The 24815-nt window shown below is 56.2% G+C and overlaps 1 protein-coding gene across 1 annotated transcript in view; it reads left to right on the top strand.

The window, feature by feature from the left end:
* KCNK5 (potassium two pore domain channel subfamily K member 5) overlaps window positions 1–24072 on the top strand; it is a 38212-nt gene extending 14140 nt beyond the window's left edge. The window contains exons 2-5 of the mRNA XM_080805732.1: window positions 16949–17060; window positions 18688–18854; window positions 19178–19346; window positions 21422–24072. Of these exons, the coding sequence (XP_080661858.1) occupies window positions 16949–17060; window positions 18688–18854; window positions 19178–19346; window positions 21422–22287 (1314 nt within the window). The 3' untranslated portion in view covers window positions 22288–24072. The remainder of the gene's footprint in view (window positions 1–16948; window positions 17061–18687; window positions 18855–19177; window positions 19347–21421) is intronic.
* The last annotated feature ends 743 nt before the right edge of the window (window positions 24073–24815 follow it).

The following is a 24815-nucleotide window of genomic DNA, read 5'->3' as shown; positions in this document are numbered from 1 at the left end:
GAAGGTTCCTCTCTGCACCAGCCAGCTGAGGCCTCCTAGTTCACAGATCTCCATTTCGTCATGCCCTGTCTTGTTGGAATCTTCCAGGACTGAGAGCTGCATATGGTCAAACCCTCTGGTTCCCGGGCTTGCTCGTTGTTGGGTTCACCACGTACAGGTCTTAGAAAACTCTCCCCTTCCCTGACGCTGGTCTTTGTGTGCACACAGCCCTCCACACCTCTCCCCTGCCGCTCTGCACACACAGTGTGGTCCTTCCTTCTGGCCAGGCTGGGGCTGTGTGGCCTGCGGATGGGACCCCCTCAGACAGACTGGCGCAGGGGACTCCCAGGTCCTGAGGGTGGGGGTGGTCTCCCAGTCCTTCCGCTGGTGTTCCCAAAGTGGGCCTGAGCTGGAACCCAGCCTTCAAGTTTGGCAAAAACCAGCCTGGGGGTGAGGGCAGCCAGGGCGCCCAAGTTCACATGTGGTTCTGTTCGCACTGAGTCACAGAAACTCGGTGCAGAAACAGAAGGCAGTCAGTGCTGAGTTGGAGGCAGGATGATTGCTCCCTTTTTCTTTCTCTGACTCCCCAGTTTTCTGAAATGCTGTTGAATTGTTGAATTGCCTTTAAAACAAAGAAACTGAATTTTTATCATTAGCCACTTCTAGGCTCGCTATTTTTAAAATGTGTGAGGAACACCAAGCACAAAGCCAAACCGGGTCTTAAACAGAACACACTCTGAAACCTGGTGTCAGTCCTGGGATTGCTAACAGCGTCCTGTCATTATTTTTAAGTTTAGCTGCCAGAGTGGTGGCTTCCCAAGCAGCAGTGCTGTTGAACACTTGGAGGGGAAGGGTCTCAGAGACCCGGGACGCCAGCTGGGCCTTCAGTCTGCAGACCAAGCTGTTGGAGACTGGAGGTCTGTGAGTTGGCAGTCTCCAAGCGGGGCTCCCTAAGAGGTGCCTGGCAGAGCCTGGGGAGCCCCAATGGCTGAGCCCAGTGCTGGGGTCCGCATCCCCTGCAAGGGTCTGTGTCTTCCGGAGGCCCACGGCCCCATGTTCCATTGCATCCGGCAAGCCCCACAGGGCCACAAGGAGACCTTGCCCTGCCTTTCCGATGAACAAAAGCACAAGCCAGCAAGATTTGGGTCAGCGTGCATGTAATTCAGAGTCGGGAGCGTGCTGCAGATGACTGCCTGAGGTCTGGGGTGAACCTGAGGGTCCAGGGGAAGGCACACCCCACCTAGGAGAGGATTTGGGTAGGATGTCTCGTGTTTGATTCTGTATCAGTAGAGTAATCACCCACATGTAGCTAATTAATTTTATTTTAACATGCTATCACTAAAGATCATGGCTCTTTAATTTTAAATTAAAATTTAGTTCCTCAGTCACTCTGGCCACATTTCAAAGGCTTGGTAGCCACATGGGACTGCTCAGATGTAGAACATTCCATCAGCACAGAGAGTTCTCTTGGACAGCACTGGCGTGTTGATAGGAATCTGTGCAGGTTTCTAATGGCACAGTGGCTTCTCTTGGTGTCTAGTCAAATTCCATTCCTGCTCTGGGGTGGGAGAGGGGACAGCCGGCCTGGCCTGGCCACCTCGGAGCAGCGCGGGGCGTGACGTGCCGGGAACCTGCCAGACGTGGTTTCCCTGTGCCACCCACTGGAAACCTGCAAGCCCTTCTGAGGTGAGCACCACCACCCTCCACCCCAGAAAGTGCGAGATTGCAGAGAGCCGCGAACCGCCTTGCCCTCTGAGCTGCATCAGACTCAGATGAGTGGGTATTTGGTGGGAGGGTCATTCCTGGTGTTATCATCGGTCAGGCTCGGTTTGGTGGAGGTGGAACCAAACTATGGGAAGTCAGTCGTTTTTTTTTTTGTTTTGTTTAAGATTTTATTTGTTGATTTAAGAGAGACAGAGAACGCACAAGCAGGAGGAGGGGCAGAGGGAGAAGCAGTCTTCCCACTGAGCAGAGAGCCGGATGCTGGACTTGATCCTGGGACCCTGGGATCACAAACTGAGCAGAAGGCAGATGCTTATCCGACTAAGCCACCCAGGCGCCCCAAGTTAGTCGTTTTTCATGGGTCTCCAGTTGTTGCTTCAGGGTCTCAATTCCTTCTGATCCCCCGCTCCACCCCCTTCCCTCAGCCTGCCCATCTCCAGTGAAGCATCAACTCTTCTCCGGTCCTTGGGAGGGAAGCCTGTACTTAAGGTTCAGGTTCACCGCTTGGGTGAATCTGTTGGCACATCTTCCCCTTGGGATGAGAACCATGAACGTGTTTTCCATCACGAATCTGGAAAGAACGGAAGAAGGGGTGACTGATGGAACTGGTATGGGTTTTCCAGCTTCTTTCTGGGGTCCCGCTCCAGGATAGGTGCAAGACCCAAGGGTGGGACAGAGGAGGAGGGACAGGCGGTTCTCAGAGCTGGGGGAAGCTACTCCCTGGGAGATGGCTCTGCTCTAGGCATTTGTGTCTTGTGAGCCTCCGTTTCCCCATCTGTGTTTGAGCTCCTTGTCCAGCTTTGTGCTCATTTGCTGGGACTTCTGACAAGGGCATGGCTCGAACCCCAGGGCTTGTCCTGGCCTCGACGTTTGTCCACTGCTTTGTTGTGGTATCTTCCACCATCGAGTAACTTCCTGTCTGCCTGCCTGACTCTGGCGAGGACAGCGAGTCCTCCTAGGCAGGGCCTGTGTCTTGCACTTGGCTTGTTTGGCTCACAGCATCAGGGCATGTGGCCGGTGCTCAGCAAATACTTAACCAGTAGACCCGACTTTGAACTGCACAGTGCAAGGTCGTTCATGCTTCTGGCCCCATCTTTCCTTGGGTTAGATGAAGTTGGGTGGGTTCTGCATGGGACTTGGGGCTGGTACCTGGCCAGATGCAGCCTTCGTAGCAGTCAGGCATAGCTGCCCTCTTGCCCCTCCAAAGAGGGGGATACCTCAGGGCCCCTTGCAGGGATTGAGGGTGAAGGGAACCCCTTCCCATCCTGCCATCTTGTCTCGCCTCTCTTCCTAGGAGGTGACAGGCTATGTCCTGCAAGCCCACTGTTGGGTCCTTTGTTTGGCCCTCAGTGGCCCAGGACCGGCAGCCATCTCCAGCAGACTTGAGGGTAAACGGACCTCCCTGGACAAGCCTCCCATGCAGAGTGTTTCGTGGGAGACTTGAGTTCTGCGGCCACGTGAGGAGCGGGTTTCGCTCTCCCGCCGGACCCCTGGGTGACTTGGAAATCTGGTGCCACTTACCTTCCTGTCTTTGAGCCTTCCCTGGCCACACACAATGCCCCAGGAGCCTGAGCCCCAACAACACTAGGCGTTTAGAAACCATAAGTTTCTAAGTCAGGAGCGTCTCTAGCTTTGCCTGTGCAACCTCCTCATGTCCACATCCACTGAGCCTTTGGATCCAGACCCCTGAGAGTTGGCAGGCAGGCAGTAGTATTCCCATTTTACAAGGAACGAAATGGAGGTCGTGACCTCTAGGGCAGGGATCTAGCTGGCCCCGTGCAGGCCTGAGCACTCAGCGTTACTGCACTCCACTAAGAAGACTGAGGGCTGCCAGAGCCTGAGGGGTGGGGTAGGGCGGAGGGGTTAAGCAGACTTGAGAAAGGCCTTTGCTTAACATCACAGCCCTCGTGAAGGAGAGACCGAGTGAGCTGTGGTCCTGATCCGTTCCACCTCATGGGGTTCGCAGTGGGGCAGTCCCACAGCCACGATTCTGTGGCTGTGCCATTGGAGAGTTTCCTGTCACCCGGCCTTTCGCTGGTCCTGGGCCCCAGGTCTGGGCATGGGAGGTTTTCCAGCCCCTACACCGCCCTTACCTCACCCAGCCTCTGTGTGCTGGGAGAGCCTGGCTGTACTTTTCCGTACCTTCAGCACAAAACGGCTCTCTGTTTCTTCTCCTGGTCACGTCCACACCCCAGTCGGCTGGGGATGGGAGGTGGGACAGGGGGCCGTCCACCCCCGCCAGGCAGAGAAGGCTGAGGCCACTGTGCCTGGTCTGGCCCTGTGCCTTCACAACTTGCATGGGTAGGATTGGCCCTGGGGGCAAGTGGAGTGGGGGGTGCTGGTTGCCTATATCTGGCTCCCTTGACTATCCCACACCTTTTGGGGATCCTGTTCGTATCTTATTTCTGTGATTTCCAAACAGGGGGCCTTGGTAGCCAGGTTGTGTGAAATCTGTGGCCATCTGGGGAGTGGGCAGTCTGTCTTTTAGGACATTGCTCCCCATGTATCTGGCCCAGGGATCCTCATGGTAGCTGGGCATGGTGGTTTTGACCCTTGTCTCTGATCGGGACTCCGTCTTCTTGTGGGGTTTGATCTGGCGTCTGGGGGCCATGGAGGCAGAAGCTGCCGTCCACCCCCCACCTCCCTGCGATGGGGAGGTGTACCATCCACCCCAAAAAGCCTGTGCCACTTCGCCGGTAGTTTCTGGTACAATTTATTCCAGGGAGGATGGAAGCCAGCTGTTGTTCGTCTCCAGCTGGAGACTGAACCAGAGGAAATGGGCTTGGAGTGCAGCCGGAGGGATTTAGGTTAGAGTCCGACAATAAGGAAGGACTTTGTGACAGGTGGTTGGCCCTTAGGAAGATCCCACAGGGGGCTTTGTGGAGAGCGGTGGGCTGGGATCGTGCTGGGAGGTGGTAGGGCCAGGATCGGGTGCTGGGAGGGTGGGTGGGTGGTGGGTAAGAAACAGGCAGGGGGGGTCCTACATAGTAGAGAAATTCAAGGTGCCCGCTGTTCATGCAGAATTCCTGCCACCCATCCCCAAGACCCCCGGGCGTTTTTGGTTTTTTTTTTTAGTTAGTGAAGGGGTTTACAGTTTAACCATCTAGTCATCTTAAATTACAATAAATAGGTAAGCTTAATAATTCCTTATCATCAGAACCCCAGGCTTCAAGGGTGGGTGGTTACTTATTACCCAAAGCTACCAGTCCTGGGTGAAGTGAGAGGGAAAGGAGGAAGGAGCAGGTGGAGGGGCTGCCCTCGAGGCCCCTGGGTGTGGAGGAGTGTGCCGGTGGGCTGGTGTGCTCTGCGAGACAAGACAGGAGGGGGCCTTGTCAGCCACAGCCCTTCTTTCAAGGGTGCTGGTGAAACCAGGAGGCAGGAATGTGGCAGGTGTCATCAGGATGGGTTTTGTACCGTGAAGGCAAGAGTCGGGGGGTGCCAGAGGTAGGGAACCTTGTCCTCAGGATCCCAGCAGGGGAGCCCAGGGCAGCAGGCAGCTGTGTCCAGAGGAACAGGGCTGGCAGCCACCAGGGCTCAAGAGAGCTTCGTGGAGCAGAGCGTCCCGTCCCACTGCTGAGGTCTGGGAAAATGGGATCTTGCATGGGAAGACCTGTGGCCCTCACCCTGACATGCCTCCTGGGCTCCCACCCTTCCCCACCCATCTGCCTCCTTCCTCTAAAAAAACTGATGGTTCCAAAGTCTGCAAAGTTGGCTGACTCACCAGGGCTAGGACCTCTGGGGGCTTTGCCCTTGAAGACAGGTGGGATGGGGTGATGCAGGGGAAAGGCAGTGGGGTAGAGAAACACAGAGCCATCATCCTAGGCTGCCTGCACCTACCAGAACTGCCCACCTTATCCTGTGGAGCCAGAACCCACCCTGAACACACTGGCACCCCTCCTTGTGCCCTGGAAGGGCTGGTTGTGAAAGATTTACATCTCAGAGACTCAGTTACTCATTAATATTGACTGCTTACTAGTGCCAGGTACTGCTCTAGGGTTAAGAGATGAGTGAGGTCTGCCTTCTGAGCCCACAATCTTTTGGAGGGAGATTAAACAGTGGGCCAGATAACAGATATCTACTAGAATGTCTGTAGCCATAAGTACTGTGCCAAGCCCTGGTCTTCCAGGTGGTGGTAGCTGGGAAGGAGGGCATTGCTGTTGACAGCCCATCTCTCATGTCTATAGCTCCGGAGGCCCTGTCCAGCAGGTGCACTCTCCCAGAGTGGAGGTGGCCTCCCTATCCCTCCTATTCTTTCACATCCACTTTTCTACCTAGTACCTGTTTCGGGAGCAGCCCTTGAACGGCCACACTGAGCCGTGCATTGTTTCACAAAACCCGCACCCCAACCCCACAAAGTCTTGGTACCCCCACTTGACAAATATGAAAACTGAAGCTCAGAGAGGGGGAGGACATACCCCCAGGTGACCTGATGGTGAATGGGAGAGCGCAGATTTGAATCCAGGCATGTCTGCTTCAAAGCCCGGGCCTTTCCTGCTTTGTCCCTGTGCTGCTCCTGGAGTCCTGAAACATGATCTTTGTGATTTTGAAGTGGATCGGCTACCACAGTTTATGGTGTCCAGGCCAGCATGCGGACCTGAGCTCTGCAGGATGGGAAGCACGCTGGTAGGGGGGCAGGGTGGGGGCCCGCCAGGCTGATGGTGAACTAGATCTCCCTCCGGTCATCAGCCCTAGATGGGGAGATGGCAAGTCAGCAGTTCCTGTGACCTCCTTTGTGGCCTGCTCACGGGCTGTTTTTAGAAGCCTCAGATGGATGGTGACTTCCCATGTTTGCTCCTTCCACCCCGCTGCAAGGTCGGGGTTAAATCCAAGAGGCATCCTGGGAGCTGGGACAGAGAGTATCAGCATACACGCATCCCAAATGATATCAAAAGTAGATCTGCGCAACCCTTTCATAGCTCTTTGCCACCTGTTAGCTGTGCTTACCTGTCTATCGTGGGTGGCATTTCTCAGCCCAGTCCTGGGGTGGGTGGTGGGTGGTCTGGTTGTTGGGTGGAAAGGGCCCTCAACTGAGAGTCAGGGGATTCTTCTGGCTGATTCTACTCAGTGCTTTGTCATCACCTTGCTGTGTGACTTCTCCCATGTCACTAGCCCTCTCTGATTGCTTTCCTCAGCTACAAAATGGGAATAGGAGTATCCATTTTGCCTCCCTTTCCTCCAGGGTCTTGGGCTGAAACAGCATTAGGGCTAGAGGAATTCTAGGTGGGAGAGGTGCCTGATGATTGTGGGTCTGGGCGAGGAGGAGGGAGATGCCATCTCAGCGCCCTTCCTGGCTTCCTTGTTAGAGCCATCGAGTGGGGCTCAACAGAGAGGTCTGCTAGCTTGCTTGGGAAGGACAAGGCAGAAGCTGAGCACGGTGCAGGGGCCTCTCCCTCCCCAGTCCCTACATCCCTGTGGGAGAGGAAGGGGACTGCTTTGCCCGTCTGGCGTGCTGGAGAGAGACGCTCCCAGGATTTGGATTCTGGGGGAAGGGAGGAGCCAAGTCATGACGCCAGGCCCCGGGTCATGGCATCCCAGGTAGGGAGCCGTTAGTGGTGCGGGGCCACAGTCACCCCAGGCGGGACAGTAGGTGTGAACTCGTGGGTAGAGAAGTTGAGGTGGCTAAAGGATGTCCCTCTTGTCATTAGGTGTCTCGGGACATCCCACCTGCCCTGAGTCCTTAGGAAAATGAAGCGGGAGGTGTATTTTGAGAATACGGCGTGGAGAATAATCTTTGTGTGGTTGGGTGGGTGGGTGGGAGGAAATGCTTTCCTACTCCCACAGCCAACTCAGAGGTGGCCATGCTGTGGGACCCGAGCCACACCAGAGAGATCCCCTACGCCTGTACACACAGGCATTTCCAGTCTTACGCATCTGCCGAGCCCTCCAGGTGCCTGAGAATGCTTGCTGACGTCCCATCCTGAGCTCGGCCCCACCAGCCCTTCACTGTTTGCTTTAGCCAAACCTGCTACCCTCCCAGGTCAGCGCGTCCCTGGGCTCAGCTCTCACGGGAGGGGCTCCCAGCTGCTGGGGAGGGTTACCGTCCCAGGCAGAGAACAATGGGGGCAGGGTCACCTGCCTTGTTTTTATTGTCCCTCCTGAGTACAGACAGGGCTCCCGGGCCTGAGAAAGACGGAAATCCAGAGATTTCTGCTGAAAACGTGCTCACCTCTGGCACGGGCTTGCCCCCGTGAGCGTGAGATCTAGGAGTGCCCCTGCACTCCGCAAAGGCTGCTGAGAGATGGTTCAGGAGGGTGTGCAAGGGGAAGGCCAGCGGTGGCCTGGAGGACAGCCATGCTTCCAGGCCCGCTGCCCTGGGGCCGGGCTGGACTCTGGCCTCCTAACTGAAAGGATGATTTGGGTCTAGTGCAGTGGCTTTGAAATTGGTTGTATGTGTTAGAGTCACCTGGGGCAGCTTGAAGCAGATCGTGTCTGGCTGGTTCTCTGAGGATAGGACCCAGGCAGGAGGACTTGCCCAAACTCCTGCCAGATGATCTCTACCTGCAGTCCAGGGGAAGCAGGAGTATAGTGACGCCTAAAGTGTGCATCAAGGATGGGGCCGTAGGCCACTTGCTGCCTTGCTTATGAAGTCACGTGGGTATCTGTAGGTGTGACCAGCACTGCAGGGGACTTGCTTTGTACACAGCCCCCCGCCCCCCAGAAGACACCTGAGCTGCGGGAAGGCAGCCTGGACCAGCACCGGCATGTTACTTTAAGGACCAGAGAGGAGGGGACGCAGTGAGGCGTCTTCTCCGTCCTGCAGTAGGGTCCAGGGGACATGAGGAAGGAAGTGTGATTGAGGAGCAGGGCTACTCCTGGAGTGGGCGGCCTAACTTGCTGGGGGCTCAGGAGGAGCTGGAGCTGGTGGCCTGTGAACTTGAGTCTTGAGAATGAAAATGTATTTTCTTGAACGTGCTGTGGACAGGGGAACTTGGGAAGGGCTGAACTGGGCTCCAAAGTCATGGTTGTGGGCAGAAGAAGATATGACTTGTAAACACAGGGGCACCCCAGCAACCTAAGCCAGCCTCCTCATTTTACAGCGAAGAAAGCAGGCAGAGGTCCAAGGGCTCCTGGAGAATCTCGGCAAGTGACTGGCAGAGCAGAGCTGAGCCTGTCTTTCAGCCCTGCGTGGCCATCCTAGCATTCCTCTAACAGTTTGTCTTTCCTTCTTCTAAAAACATTATAATTACTCCTGGTAGGCACTGGAGCAAAGCTGAAAGTTGCAGAAAAGCAAAAAAGAAGTTAACAGATTCCACACCGCAGTAGCTGAAGTCTGGTCTCAACAGTGACACGGTGTGGCCCTGCCTGCTTGGGTTCCAGCACCTGCCACAGACACCTGCTCCTTCCCGAGAGTGACGGGCCTGGTGAGCTGGGCCTGCAGCTCACATGGATATCAGGGTGGCACCACCTGGCCCTCATCAGTGCCCTGCCCCTAAGGCACACCTGCCCTCCCAGCCACACCCCAGTCACCTGGGCTGAGGCGAGAGGTCGACAAGAATGCTCGGGATGGGGCAGCTTGGAGCCCCCCCCCCACATTGTCACCCTGCATGAGGCAGTGAGGGGCAGCCCCTCAGAATGCCCAGTAGAGCTTGTTCGCTGCCCAGATCAGCCGCACACACCTGCCGGGGGGCCCAGTCACTGTAGTCCTTTAGGCTGCTGGTGGTTTTGCCAGGCAGCCTGGATGGAGAACCACTACCTCGAGACCTGTGTGGTGGTTCAGGTCCCTGAGGCTCAGTTTCCACATCTGATAACAAGCCCAGCAGCCCCTCCCCCATCCCCAGTGAGGGAAAGCTAGAGAAAGCTGAGCAGTGCTGAGGGAGGAAGGATGGAGATCATGGAGGGTTTGACTAATGGTCTTCAACTCTCTCATTGGTCTTAGGAATAAGAGGGTTAACAGGTGCTCCCCTTCTGGCCAAGATCCCTTTGATCTGCCAGTAGACCCAGAAAGGACTGTCTGATGGGGGACTGGCCTGGCGGCTGGACGGACTAGCCCCTAACATGCCCACTCTCACTTCTCAGACTGCTCTAGGGAGTCCCCACACTCAGAGGCTCTGGGGTCCTCCTCCCTTCCTTCTTCTATTTGTTCATTTGTTCAGGTGTGAAAGGATTTGAAAAACTTTATTCTAAACAAGCCCGAACTGCAAATACTTGCTTGGAAAGCACCTGAGATAGGTTTACTGGCCTCCACTTCTGTCTGTCCTATTCAGAACACCTTCTTACAGAGCCTCAACCCCACCCATGGCCCCCGTTCTGAGGGGTTCTTTGTCAGACCAGATGGGTGTGTGGACGACACGGACATGCAGGGAGAGCCCAGGAGGGGCCGGGTGATAGGTGGGGGCAGCGGGGCAGCAAGCTGGGCCTGGGGTTCAGACAGGCGCAGCCCCTCCTGGCAGACGCGGTGTCAGGGGACGTAGTGTGTGGCGTTGTTTCCTTCCCAGCCTGCCTGCCCTGCTTGGCTGTTCGGGAAACCGGGCAGGGTGCCCGGGAGCCTCCAGGTGGCAGAGACCAGGAGAGATGGGCCTTCCAAGGGATGAAACAGGACATCTTGGGGCATGCCTCTGATTCCTCCTGGGAGAGCTTTAACACACCTGTGCCCCCAGCCCCTCCAACTCCAGCCGAGCCCCTGACCCCCTCTTGAGTTGTTTTGGTCCCCATGGATGTCGGAGAAGCCACCCTGTGCCCTGAAGGAGCTGAATGATCAGACTGAGGAAGGGCAGCTTTCAGTTTTCGAACAGAAAGGGATGGGAAGAGGTGGCAGGTGTGAGGAAACTTGGGGACAGTGTCCTGTTCTCAACAAGGCCTGCCCTCCAGGTGCAGGGAAGTTAACCCCCACGCCCTTTGATGTAGCCTTGGGGACACGTGGTCCTTCTGCCCGGGTCTCAAGTCCTCGCAGGGTCTGGTTTCCTGACAGACACATGGAGCGAGTCCTGGAACCGACTGGATCCATTTATTGAGTGCAGACAATGACGGCCTGCCTGGATGTCCTGCATACTTTTCGTATGCTCAGGGTAGGTGTTATTCTTGGCAGATGGAGAAACTGAGGCTGATAGGTTACGTTATTTACCCAGAGACTTGGTGTGAGCCATTGGGAGCCCCCCTAGACTCACCGCCAGATCAGTGCCCTGGAGAGGGCCCGGGAGCCGTCCGTCTCCGTAGATGCAGGGCTTAGGCGTGTAAGCGTTCCCCGAGGAAGGTGCTGGGCTTCTTACTAAAGTGTTGCTACCTGGGGTGACTTAGATTCCTTTTCCTGCTCTCTGCTCACCCTCTGCTTTCAGGACAGTTTGTGCAGAGGGCTGCTTCCCCTTCCTGCAGAAAAGTCCTTCAAGTCTCCCCAGGGACTCTCCCAGCCCCACTGCCACTTGTTCTGTCATCTTGGCCTTGGCTGAGGGGCTTTCATCTTCCTCCTTCAGCCCACCCCTTCCCCAGCCCTCTGCCTCCTCTCAGTCTAGCAACTGCTCCCCTCCCCTGCCCTCAGTTCCCCTTCAATGCAGGTGGTTTCCATGGCTCCCGCCCTCAACCCCACCAGCCCCCACCCTTGCTGGGGTCTGCCTCTGCTTCCTGCTCTCCTGCTCCACCTTGTCACTAGTGAATTTAGTTAAAACCCAACTGCAGAATGATGCTGGGAAAGCATTGAAGGAAGGACACAGGAGGATACATCAGTCTAGACCAGAGAATGTACAATCATTTCAGTTAATTTCCTCACCCACGCTCAAGTACTTGTTGAGCACCTACTATGTGCCAGGCAGTGTTGTAGATGCTGGGAATACAGCCGCAGAAAAGCAAGCAGATTGAAAAGCCCTGTCCTCGTTTCGCTTATGTTCTTGGGGAGCCTGCGTTTCTACAGACGGTTCTCTCGCCGTTGCTTGGAAAGTTTGTTCTCCAGAGGCCTGCTCCACTCCTTGTAGCTAAGAAGCACCCAGCCCAGCATCCCCTCCCCGTTGTCTATAGGTGCAGGGTGGGGTGGGAGTGGGGGCTGAGAGCCAGACCTCCCCAGTTTCCTCCCCAGCTCCACCACTGACTTGCTGTGTGACCTTAGGCACACACTTTCATTAGCCTCGGTGCCTTGCTGTCCTCGTCGGGCTAACAGCCCCCATGTTTTAGGGTTATAAAGATTTAGCGAACTAAGTGATTTGAGGTGCTTGGTTGGTATCTGTCGCTTCCGTGCTCAAAATCAGCTGCTATTCAAATATCAGCTCCGCTCATCTATGATGCAAGGATTGATCAGCGGTTGCCCTTCCCCCCTCAAAGGGGGGAGCTGGGAGGACCAGGCCAGAAGAATGATAAAAGTCCTGTTCTCTCTTGCCAAGCCCCTTGTCAGTACGTGGCCAGCGGCCTTATTTCACCTTCCAGGCCAGAGGCACCAAGTGATTTAGATGGAACAAACTCAGGGTGAAATGCAGCCAAGGGTGGCTAAGGGCCCCCCACAGCCTGTGGGTCCAGGGGGTCCGGCATGCAGGAGGCTGCTTACGGCTGCATCCGCATAGCAGGAAAGTGGTCTGTGGTCCAGACCTCATGTCTGCCTGGGAGCTGGAGGCCAGGGGGGCGTAGCCTCCTGGGTGCCCCCTAGCTGCCTTCGCCAGCCCACCTGTCCCCTGGACTGCAGTGTCCGGCCCCTGCCCGCCCAGGGTAGATGGGGGAGAGGCCACACCTCAGCCCCACCAGCCCAGGGCTAAAGGTGGGCCTCATGTCCCAAGCCCCAGGACAATCCACTCTCCAGGAAGGGGAGGCCTGGTAGCTGCCTCTGCCTGGGAAACCCCGGATCCCATGGGCACGCGGAGATGTCCGGGAACCCGTATTCCGTGGACAGAGGGTGGGGTCAGGGCAGCTGGTTGCCTGAAGCCAAGACAAGGGCATGCGGCCTCCCTGGAGGCCTGGCTGGAAATGCTGAGCTCGGGTCAGAGTGGATGGACTGGTTTTAGGGCACTGTTTTTTCAGCTGGTGTGAAGGGGTGGAAGTATGCACTGGCCTCCTTCCTGCAGCTTTGTGGGCAGGGGAGGGAGGGGCGGGATAACCGTGTCTAGTCAGGGCTCTCCAGGCTTCGCTTGGAGCACTCTGACCTTAGGCTACTTACTTAACCTCTCCAAGCCTTAAATTTTCATTTGCAAAATGGAAAAAATTACGGTATCTTCCCAGCAGGATTCTGTCCTCATTAAATGAGCTGAAGGCAGTGAAGTGTTAGCACAACACTCGGTGCATAGAAAGCCCTCGATAAATCACAGCTACTTGGTCAGGAGGGCGACTCGGGCAGGAGCTCTGTTCCTTCCCCAAACAAGAGCTGAGCCCAGGCTGTGTGCAGTATCCCCTTCTCCCATCACTCTCCTCGGTTCTGTAGAAAATGAAAATATTGTCTTGTGTGAATCTGGGAGCCAAGTTAAAGAACCCTGTGAGTGAACAGGGGCCACCTCCTCCTGCGAGAGCTATTTCCCTAACCCTGGGGACAGGATGCCGTCTAACGAGGTGTCGGCCTGGCTCCCCCATGCCACTCTCTGTAACCCACGAATGACCTCAGTCCTGGGCCAGGCCCTTTGTTCTGGGAGGCCTCCCCTTTGTATCCTCTGTGACCGTGAGCCTAACCATTGAGTTGTCCCTGCCAGAGCTGCAGCTACACACAGTGGGGACAGGGAACAGGCCCCACATTGGGACTTCCACCCCCATCCCCCAGGCCTCCCTTTCCTCCCCTGTCGAATGACACCTGACAGGATAGGTGATGTGTGTATATACGCCCAGCAAGGGGTGTCCGCCATTCAGCAGCACAGAAATCCTACTTCACACCCAGCACTGGGATGGAGCCAAGCTGATTCCTAGGCCAACTGCTTGGTGCCCATGGGCAGAGAGGAGGCAACACAGGGCGGTGTTGGTGTGCCCAGGGGGCAGTTAGAGCCATGAAGGGAGGTAGGGGGAGCCCCATTGGCTGACAGCCAGACAGCCCAGAAACTAGCCCAGTTCTGCCACTTAACCTCTCTCAGCCTGTTTTGTGACCTGACCAGTGGGACTGTTCTAAGGGCTGGTGGTGCTTCTAGCCCTGCAGACACAGGGACCCATCCGGGTGCCCCTCTCTAGATGACTGTGGGGAGATAACAGGGGTCGTGGGGAGAGTGACTGGGACTGTGGCCCCCTGAGAACCCAGGGCCGGAGGCTGAGGTGGCAGGCTGTGCCCCAAAGGGCATAGCATTGGTGGGGGAAAGGCAGGAAACCCTGCCTGTCTGCCTCAGAGCTCCCAACCGTAGTGCCATCTTGGGTTACCCTGTTTTGCCCCTCTTCTGTTCGGTGTCTCCTGAGCACTTACTGATTCCCAAGTCATGGATGGCCTTTGGACAGCGTGGGTTGGGCTGTCCCTATGTGTCGTGGGGCTTCAAGCCCCATCACCTGGCATAGACAGGTGGGAGGACAGGGATTTCACCTCCTCACAGAGCCTCCCTGGGACCTGCAGCAGCGTCTCACACAGCCACCACTCCCCACTCAGCACCTGTTGACGCTCCCGGAGGGCGCTGTCCCCCAGCTGGGCTCCCCGGGGTTCCTGTCACACCTTCAGCAGCCCTGTGGTGCCCTGGTTGGCCTTGCTCTAAGCACGTTCCGTTCCCGGGAGTGATGTGCTGCCGGGAGCCCTGGGTTCTCAGGTAGCTCCTTATCCAGAATGCCACCTCTCGGTTAGCAGAGGGTGGGTGGTCCGACACCTAGGGTGGGGCAGAGCTCCCCGAGTGTGGCCCAGCCCTGAAGACGTGAGGTGTTGACACTGCCGGCGATTTTATTGATTTTCCTAGTGTTTGCTAGTTTGTGGTCTCCTGAAACCCAAGGCCTTCTCCCCTCGATCCTGGTCTGGTCCTTTCGGAACACAGAGTGGACGACATGAAAATAGTAAAAGATAATCCTGTCTCATTAGTGTGGGTCCGTATTCCCCCAGGGAGGGGATTTTGAGTTCACACTGCCCTTGCATGGCCATGATGAGACGAGCATGGCCCTCTCCCCATCCCAGCCTTGCCCACTGCTTTGCCTCCTCTGCCGATGGGACCGGGCAGGTCTCTACATACGTCTTTGCTGTGTCGTTGACTAAAATACGGAAGGGGCCAGGCCTTTCGCTTGATGGCGGAGACCTCCGGTCAGATTGATAAAGATCAATACTTCTTGGTTGTTTATCTGCCTGTAAAGGGGCCCAAATTAATCCCAGCTCCGCCCTGCATTTCTCTGTCTTGCCCACATGAGATCTCCGCCAGCCCATCTGTTGCTGAAATCGAGATTTACCGCATTCCACCCAACTTCAAGGACTCACAGCCCCTGTGGAGCGGGAGATGCACTTAGCTGAGCATGACTGGTTCTTGACAGACCTGTGCTCGCTCCTAGTGCCCGCCAGTTCCTCCTCCGAATGCGCCAAACATTTTCATGTCCCCATTTAGACATCGGTGAGGACTCTGGTTTGAGTTTCTGGAATCCACCCCTCTCGTCTGTGTGAGAAGAGGGACAGCGCTCGTGTTCTGAGACTCCACGGGGATGACCAGCCTTGGTGCCCCAAATGCATTGCCCTCTGCTCAGTGGGGCAGTGGGGTGGCTTCCCCTTCAATGTCCCTTCGTCTGTCGGGCTGAGCTTCCCGGCACTTTGCCTTCTACCCTCTCTCTCCACAACAGGCGGCGGAGAGGACAAAGGGCCAGAGGGAACTGCCGCCTGTTTAACACTAAGACACAAGACCCCACTCCTTCTCATTCTCCTGCTTCGGACATGGGTTTAATCTTTTAGAAAACCTTTCTGATGGACCAGGAGGCCCCTTGGGATCTAGAGGTGCTGATGCTCTCTCGTGGAAGTGGCCCGGGCCCGCTAGACGGCCAGCTCTCTGAGGGGAGGGCAGCCCTCCACCCCTCCCGACCTGCAGAGAGATGTTCTGGAAAGGCGGTGAGGAGGCAGGGCAGCGGGTGGTGTGGTTTGATGGCCTGTCAGATGAGCATGTCATCATGGAAAATTCTTTATGGAATCTGCAGAGCCGTTAACACGGGGCCTGCTGTCGCAGCTGCAAACTGCTGGTTCCTTCACAACCAGCCTAGCCCCTCCCTTGTTTCCCACCAGACTTCAGTCAGGCCACAGAGGGTTAGAACTGTGGGCTCTCCGTCTCCCTCTGGCTTCCATCCCTTGCCCTTCTGTCTTCCCTCAGACCCAGGCTTGAGTTGTACAGAGAATTCGGCTGAGTTTCCCGGTCTCTGGATTGGGGTCCTCCTCCTCAGGGCCGCCCTGGAACTCCTGGCTTAAACCCTGGACCTTGCTTGTGAGCCTTCTGCTGGGGTCCATGCCCCACCATCTGCAGGTTGGGGTGAACAGTGGCAGGAGTAAAGGATGTGGAGGGTAGAGCCAGTTCTCGGCAGGTTGAAGCAGGTTTGGAAGCTATTAAAGTTCCTGGAATAGATAAGTTTTCTTCTAGGGCTACCAGTGTACTCCCCAGGTGGCGTGTGTCACCTGCTGCCACAGTTACTGGGAGCCCCGTGGGGACTGATCACTTGATTTTGAGTCACCCTGAAATGTACACACCATCTCTGGTGATCTGTCCTGGCCTAGACCTTGAAGTTGCCCGGCCCAGGGCAGAGAGATGGACCCAGAGAAGAGAGGGAAGGGGGAGCTTTTAGGGGAGGAGGATAGAGTCCCAAGCATGGGGAGAAGGAAGCCAGCGGATGCAATGTGTACCCCTTCAGACAACAGATCTGGGAGGCGCTGAGCTGGGATGAGGAGTGGATGCGGGTCCCTCCCAGGTCTGTCCCGCAGTAGGAGACTCCTCTGTGGAGGACTGGGTAGGGCATAGGCATCCTGTGTTTCTGAATCACATAATCCTTCCTTGAGGCACAATAGTCTAACACAGTATGGGCTCTGGCCCAGTAGCAGCAGCATTACCTGGAAACTTCTTAGACATGCAGATTCTCTGGCCCCTTCCCAGACCTGCTGAATCAAACTCTGGAGGTGGGGCCCCACAGTCTCTATTTAACAAGCTCACCAGGTGATGCTGGTACATGCTAGTAAGTTCCAGAAGTACTGGGTCAGTGAGAGAACAGACTTTAGAGACAGAGTGTCTGAGTTTGCATTCTTACCCGCTGTGTGGCCCTGGGCAAATCGCTTAACCTCTCTGATCCTCCATAAAATGTTTCATCATCTATAAATTGGAGACAGTAACTGCCACCTTGTTATTGTGATGATTCAATAAGAATGTTCATATGGAGTTGCACCCGCTGCTGTCACTTCGAAGAAATCATCGTCATCACTTTGTCTCTCTCCTTCTAGGTAGTATCTGATGCTGCAGGACAGGGTGTGGCCATTACAGGGAATCAGACCTTCAACAACTGGAACTGGCCCAACGCAATGATTTTTGCTGCCACGGTCATCACTACCATTGGTAAGTCTTTTGGGACCTTCAGGATACCCACGTCCATGCCCCCCATCCACGGAACTTTATAAGAGTCCAGCTCTGGTCCCATGCCCTTCAGTTGCATTGCATTCTTTGAGCATTTTCCTGGGGATTTAGTCAGTCCTTGGTGACTGGCCATGCTTGGAAGATTTCTCTAGGAGTCCTCACCTGGGCTCTTGGAGCAGAAACGACAAAGCCTGATAGCCCGAGCCATGCAGGAGGTTGAACAGGTTGTGCTCTGCACCAACCCAGCCCATGCTTGCTCACCAGGCTGGATGTCTTCTCTGGTTATCTATGGCTGCATGACCAACCACCCCAGAACTCAGTGGCTTAAAACACAACTTACTATTATCTTTTACTGTTCTGAGGGTTGACTGGGTTCAGCTGGTTGGTTCTTGCTGGAGGTCAGTAATGGCGGTGGCAGTCCTATGTCTGAGGCTGGAGTCAGCCAAAAGCACTACTGGCTAGGCATCTAGGACCGCTTCTGCCATCACATGTTTGATAGTGGACCATGGCTGTCGACTGAGAGCATGGCTAGGGGTGAAAACGCCGTGACTCAGGTAGCTCGCAGCACAGCAACTGGATTCCAAGGGGGAGAATCCCCGAGGTGAGCACTTCCAGCCGGGGGGGGGGGGGGGGAAGCAACAGGGCTTCTCAGGCTTAGCCTATCTGGTACTACTTGTGCTGCATCCGCTGGCCAAGCCGGCTCCTGAAGCCCAGCTTCCAAGGTTGGGGATTAGATACCAGCCTGATGTGAGCAGCGGCATGCTTGCGCAGGAGGGGAAGGGATTAAGAATGGCTGTCTTTTGGGGCGCCTGGGTGGCTCAGTGGGTTAAAGCCTCTGTCTTCAGCTCTGGTCATGATCCCAGGGTCCTGAGATCGAGCTCCGCATCGGGCTCTCTGCTCAGCAGGTAGCCTGCTTCCTCCTCTCTCTGCCTGCGTCTCTGCCTACTTGTGATCTTTGTCTGTCAAATAAATAAATAAAATCTTAAAAAAAAAAAAAAAAGAATGGCCATCTTTAGAGACCACCTCCCGTTGTGCCTGTGGGGTGTCTCCCCAGAGAAGGCTGTTTATAATTTGCACTGTGGTACTGTATGGACTAGTGGAAGGCTTGCTGATGATGAAGGCTTTGTCCAGCAGGGAGCTCCCAGTCTGATGGAGGAGACATGGCCCATGCCACCCTACTTGCTTTTTTTTTTTTTTTTTTAAGATTTTATTTATTTATTTGACAGACAGAGATCACAAGTAAGCAGAGAGGCAGGCAGAGAGAGAGGAGGAAGCAGGCTCCCTGCCGAGCAGAGAGCCCTATGCGGGACTCGATCCCAGGACCCTGGGATCGTGACCTGAGCCAAAGGCAGAGGCTTTAACCTACTGAGCCACCCAGGTGCCCCCCCTACTTGTTTTATAAACAATCATGACCATTGTGTAATAAAGTAAAATTTCATTTGTGAAGGACCGATATTAGATCAGTATCAAGTGATCTTAGAGGACGGAGCTGTGTGGATGTGCATGTCGGTGTAGGTGTGGCCATGTAGTGGAGCCCAGGGCCGTGCTGAGTCTGGGTCTGTCACCCCCGCTGCAGCTGTCCATGCCTCACTCTCTTTTTCTTCCTCAGGCTATGGCAATGTGGCCCCCAAGACCCCTGCCGGGCGCCTCTTCTGTGTCTTCTATGGTCTCTTTGGAGTGCCACTCTGCCTGACGTGGATCAGTGCCCTGGGAAAGTTCTTCGGGGGACGTGCCAAGAGGCTGGGCCAGTTCCTCACCAAGAGAGGCGTGAGCCTGGTATGTCCCCAAAACTTGGGTGCTGAGCAGCACTGGGGGAACCCTGGCAGGGGATGGGAGGAGGGGAAAGATCTAAGAATGGACAGAGGTGCTAGAGCAGGAGACAAGAGGGCAGTTTCAGGGGCCCCCGGCCCCTGGTTGAGGCTGGCAACAGTGCTCCTCGCCCTTTCCTGGGTGCCAAGCCTCCTCCCAGGCGTGGTACCAGCTGGCCTCCCGCCTGGCTGCCTCGCCGGCCTTCTGGGTGCCCTTGCTGATTTTCCCCCGTCTCTGCCATGGGTCTGACTCGGTCTCCCTGCCCCCCTCCCCCGTCCCCACCCCATCAGCGACAGGCGCAGATCACGTGCACAGCCATCTTCATTGTATGGGGCGTCCTGGTCCACCTGGTGATCCCGCCCTTCGTGTTCATGGTGACGGAGGAGTGGGACTACATCGAGGGCCTCTACTACTCCTTCATTACCATCTCCACCATCGGCTTCGGTGACTTTGTGGCTGGTGAGTCCTGCCCTTCCCCCCAGACCTCTGCTTCTCCATGTGCAATTCAGGGGACCTTTTTTGGGGCCCCAGCAGGTGCTCAGTGTCCTGGGCAGCAGCCCCTTCCCCAAAAGGGGTCCTCTTCTGTTTCCCTTTCTTTCTTGGGCCATAGCTTTTCCTGCTTCCTCTCCCTCTCTTTCCCCTGCTCTGAGGCCTAGGTTCACTCGGGGCAGGAGGTAGGTTCTTCCCCCTCTGCAGAGTTGGAGCCTGTTACCCAGAAAGCCCCGGAGCCAGGCCAGGGGGTCCCCTTCCTGTCCCAGAGCTGCCTGCCTTATTTCCCATCACAGGAGTGGAGGGAGCTGGTCCAGAGGCTTGGCTGACAGGCCCGAAACTTTGCTCTTGCCACAGGCAGTTTAGAAACAAGAGAGGCCTTCTCCTAAGCTGCCCCACCCTCTGGGGCCGGGACAGTCCCTCCCACTCCTCCTCTACTTAATCCAGGCAGGTGGTAAAATTCTTTGGCCACAGCCTCTAAGACTTGTGCCTCTGGCCAGCACTGCATCTTGGCCCTTCATCTTCCTGACCCCCGTTTGGCTGCACTGACCCCGTGTTTGTTCCCTCAATGCCTGCTGCCCTGCTCAGCCGACCCCAGCCTTTGCTCCAGGGGCCTCTGGTCTCCGCCCTCCCCCTTCTTAGGGGGCAGGAGCAGGTCACTACCCTTCTGCCTCATTGTAAGGGGAGACTCCAAATGCTGGGAGAGATGGTTGGGTGGTGGTGGTGAGGGGGGACAGGAAAGAGGCCCAAACACTCTCCTGACCTCAGCAGCTCAGGGCCTACTGTCTTGGGAGATAAATTTAGACGGAAGCACAGCCCCGCCATTGCCTAAGGGACCCCGAGTGGGCAAGGAGAAGCCTTTGTACTGGGGAAGTGGGATGTATTTACCCATACTTTCTCAGCTCCAGCAAAACATCAGGCCCCTTCCTTAGTTTCCTCATCTTTAAGATTGGTTTAAAAAGAACAGCACCTACCTAACAGGGTGGTCAAAGATCAAATGAGTGCTGAGGATAAGACCCAGCTGTGTTAGCATGCGCCCTCCTTGTCATCTCACCCTACTTGTGACCAAGAGCCCCGAGCGTCCCTCAGAGACACTGCTTGTCTCCAGGAGCAAACACAGTCCCTGTCCTCAGTGACCTGTAATTTGATGAGGGTTGTATAGTCCCTGCCCTGCGGGAGCCCCACTCTGCAGGAAGCCCCCTTCCCCTCATCCCTTTTCTAGACTGCTCCCAATTGGAAGGTGACGGGGGCAGGATATATACTAATGCAGGTCAGTGGGTCTAGAAACGTGAAGTTAAGCTGGAAACCTCATAACGCTGGAGTGTAGGAGATCAGTCAGAGCTGCACAGGCTAACCCTGGAGGACTCCCTGGAGCAGGTGTCAGGAGCCTGGGCTCAGAGGAGGAGGATGTGGGGTGGCAGAGTCCTCTAGACCACGGGAAGGGCCAGTCTGAAGAAGGCAGAATCAGGAATTCAGGGAGCAGCCAGACCCCACTGAAGGAGAATCACGTCTTTCCAGAACAGTTTGTGCTGAAACCGGTGGGCACAGCCCTCTTGGCCCACCCACCAGCCCCATTCATGTTAGACCAGTGAGTCCATCCCCCACTGTGAATATGCCGTGAATATGCCAGCCACGCACTCACTTAGTTTCCATCCTGGTTTTAACTGAACTATAATATATACATCCCCAAAAGTGCACAAAACACCTAGATGTGGTACAGTGGATAATCGAAAGGCAAACATTCATGAACTATTTCCTGACAAGTATGGTGGCTACATTAACCGGTTCCCCATCACCTGGGACCTGGAGCCTACCTTATCCTAGAGAACCACTCTCTTGACTTCTGACAGTTGAGGACACGGAGGCTCAGGCAGGTTGGGGACTAAGATAGGGACATGAATCATCAGGATGGTAGAACAGTCTGGTTTCTGACACTGTGTTCTGACACTGTGCCTGCTCTCAGAGAACACAGCTGTGGCCTTGACGTGTGTTCAGGTCCCTGCTGACCCACTTCTGACCCTCGGGGCTTCCTGTCCCGTCTGCAGGTGTGAACCCCAGCGCCAACTACCACGCCCTGTACCGCTACTTTGTGGAGCTCTGGATCTACCTGGGGCTGGCCTGGCTGTCCCTTTTTGTCAACTGGAAGGTGAGCATGTTCGTGGAGGTCCACAAGGCCATCAAGAAGCGGCGGCGGCGGCGGAAGGAGTCTTTTGAGAGCTCCCCACACTCCAGAAAGGCTCTGCAGGTGACTGGGAGTACGGCATCCAAGGACGTCAACATCTTCAGTTTTCTGTCCAAGAAGGAGGAGACCTACAATGACCTCATCAAGCAGATCGGGAAGAAGGCAATGAAGACGAGCGGGGCTGGGGAGAGGGTCCCAGCACCGGGGCTGGGGCCCCAGGGGGGTGGGCTTCCAGCCCTCCCCACTTCTCTGTCCCCCCTGGTGGTTTACTCCAAGAACCGGGTGCCCAGCTTGGAAGAGGTGTCTCAGACGCTAAGAAGTAAAGGCCATGTGTCACGGCCCCCCAGCGAGGAGGCCGGGGCAGGGCCCCCCAAGGAGGGCTCCCCGACCTCCGAGGTCTTCATTAACCAGCTGGACCGAATCAGCGAGGAGGGTGAGCCGTGGGACGCCCAGGACTACCACCCGCTCATCTTCCAGAACGTCAGCGTCACCTTTGCAAACGAGGAGGCTGGCCTCTCGGACGAGGAGACATCCAAGTCCTCCATAGAGGACAACCTGGCTGGGGAGGAGAGGCCCCAGGAGGGGACTGAAGCCGAGGTGCCCCTGAACCTGGGCGAGTTCCCGTCGTCGGACGAGTCCACCTTCACCAGCACCGAGTCGGAGCTCTCTGTGCCTTACGAACAGCTTATGAACGAGTACAGTCAGTCAGACTGCCCCAGGGGCACGTGAGGCAGGCCCGGCTCCCCACCCCACCTCCGATGGCTTCTGTTCCCCTCATCCTGGGGCATCCTACTATGGCTGGGACCTCTGGCCCCTGGTGGGGGGCAGCCCTGGAACTGGGAGTGGGGGGCCAGGGCCCTTCCTCACCTTCCATCCCCTCCGGCGAGATGCTGCGGGTCAGACTCGGCGTGCACCCAGGGCAGGGCCCCTGCTCTCTGGCTGAATGGGCACGCTGGCAGTGGGAGGCTGGTGTATTTGGTGGTTCAGAGACGGGTGTGGGCTGGCAGGTGACCCTTCAGGAGGCCTGCGCCTGCATGGGTCTTCAGACATTTGGTTGAGCTTGTCACACGGTTCTCTTAGGCTCGGAGCCCCAGCTGTTTGAGTTCACCAGTATTAATGAGCTCCTCTGTGCCCAGCACATAGCTAGTATTTCAGAAGGGGGTCGGGGGAGGGCACTAGGAGCCCTGGGTCCTGCCTTTGCTGGAGGTACAGCAGTGGTGTGGGGAGCGCTCCAGCTCCTCAGCAAATAGCAGGGCGCTGCGTGGGATGCCCGTATAAGCATCCCCCAACCCCACCCCGTGTGCCCGCCAGGCCCTACTGCAAGCTCAGTAGGGAAGAGGCACCCAGGGGAAGGGAGGGGAAGACCCCGGGCAGATGCTGAAACACTCCGAATGCACAGGACCCCCAGCAAGCTCTGAGTTGGCCCAGGGTCCGAGTCCTGGTTTTGCCCAGACCAAGCCACCCGGAGCCTAGTTCTCTGACTCACTCTTTGGCCGAGAGGTGACAGATGCAGGCCTTTCCTCTCCCTGGGAACGCTGTGGGAAGAGAGGGTAGCGGTGGCGGGGGTACTGCAGGACTGGGTTCGGCTCTGGCTCCTTCCATCCCCAGCCTCCCCTGTGCCCAGAACAAGGACCTCATGGCTCCCTGGCCCTCCTGGCGCCCATGGTGGGAGAGGCCGAGTCACTCTTGGCTTACACATGGGAGGGACCAAAGATGTGAATCAGCTCCCCACCTGCAGCCACGGTTCGTCATTTGTGTGCACACGTGCGTTTGTGTGTTTAAGAAAAGACTGGGGACACGGGGAGCAAAAGATAATGTGAAGCTGCACACAGACTCCTTCTGGTGTGGGGCAGCAGAGGTCCTCTGCCAGGCACACCCTGGGGCCAGCCTCTCTGCCCTGTATGGTTTGGTTTTATTTTGTTTTGTTTTGTTTTTGATAAACTGCTGTTTTGATCTTCCATTGTTGGCTTCAGAGCTGGGGGGTGGGGGGGCAGGGGGGAAGAGCAGGCTCCCAAGGATTGGGATGCCACCTGTTTTCCCTCCTACCCGCAGCTCAGCTGGGCCTTTCTTGGTGGGCTCAGCCAGCATCATGCTGTCGAAAGCCCCCACATAGAGTGGTGGTGGTAGGGGGGAGGCATCCCTCATGGGTGACTGACGCTGGCCAGGAGGCGAGGGATCACCCTTGACCCAAACTCTCCGCCTCTCAGCCCCCTCCCCATACTGTGGGGCCAGACCCCTCCCCCCGCTGCCGACATGTGAAGACGGTGATGGGCGTGTGTGACCCTACCTGCATTCATCCTGTGACCCAGGGCTGTGTTGGCCGGGCAGCTGGGTGAGAAGGAGTGGCCTTCTGTTTCTCTGTGAATGTTCTAATGAGTTCATCCCAGTTTCCTTGCCCGACCTTGCTGGCATGTCGCTGGCCATCCTGGACTCACACACTGTATGTACATACTAGCAATGATGTTAAATGTAATTTATTTTAACATTTTTACAATAAAGCCTTGAAGATGGACAGGGCAGCCTGGCATGCGTGTGTTCTGTGGGGGCAGTCTGGGAGGATTGGGGGTGGGAAGAACGGATGACAGTGTGCAAGTCATGGTGAGGATTGGGGTGGTCCAGAAGGGAAAGGGAAAAAAAAAAAAAAAAGTGAGGAGGTGTAGGAAGGAGGCGGCTAGTTAAGATGAGGTGGTCAGGGAGGGCTTCTTGGAGGAGGTGGCAGTTAACAGGTCTGAAGGTGGATGGGGAAGAGCCTTACGGAAAGGATCCTAGAACTGGGAAGGAGTCAGGAGCCAGGGGAGAGCTCTGGAGCAGTGATGGGGATCATGTAAACTGTCCGCAGTTTGCTCATGCTCCTGCTCCACAAATGAACTCTGATCTTGCAAAAGATCCTACCATGCGGTAGGTGTATGTGCCCATTTTACAGGCCAGGGGAAGAGGCATGGAGAGGTGACTGGGGCAAGATCTCTGGACAGTGAGCCTGAATTCAAACCCACACAGCCACACTCCTGGGTCTGTCACAGCCACCGGCATGGGAGGAGGGAGCAAGCCTGTGCTTGTGGCCACTGATGTCCCCTGGAAGGGCTCCTGCCTTGGAAGCTGGGCCAGAGAATAACAGGACCAGGCTTGAGTTGGGGGGATGGGCCCTGGGGACCAGAAAGAATGTGAAAGGAGGACTGACCAGGCTGAGCCTGTCTGTGTCCATTTAAAGAGTTTGAGACTGGTCTCTTCTATGGTTCCAGAGCCGCCTAAACAGCACC

The sequence above is a fragment of the Martes martes genome (assembly GCF_963455335.1).
Source record: "Martes martes genome assembly, chromosome: 6".
Lineage (NCBI taxonomy): Eukaryota > Metazoa > Chordata > Mammalia > Carnivora > Mustelidae > Martes > Martes martes.
Note: the sequence above shows the minus strand (reverse complement) of the source record. Positions and strands in the feature narration are given on the sequence as shown.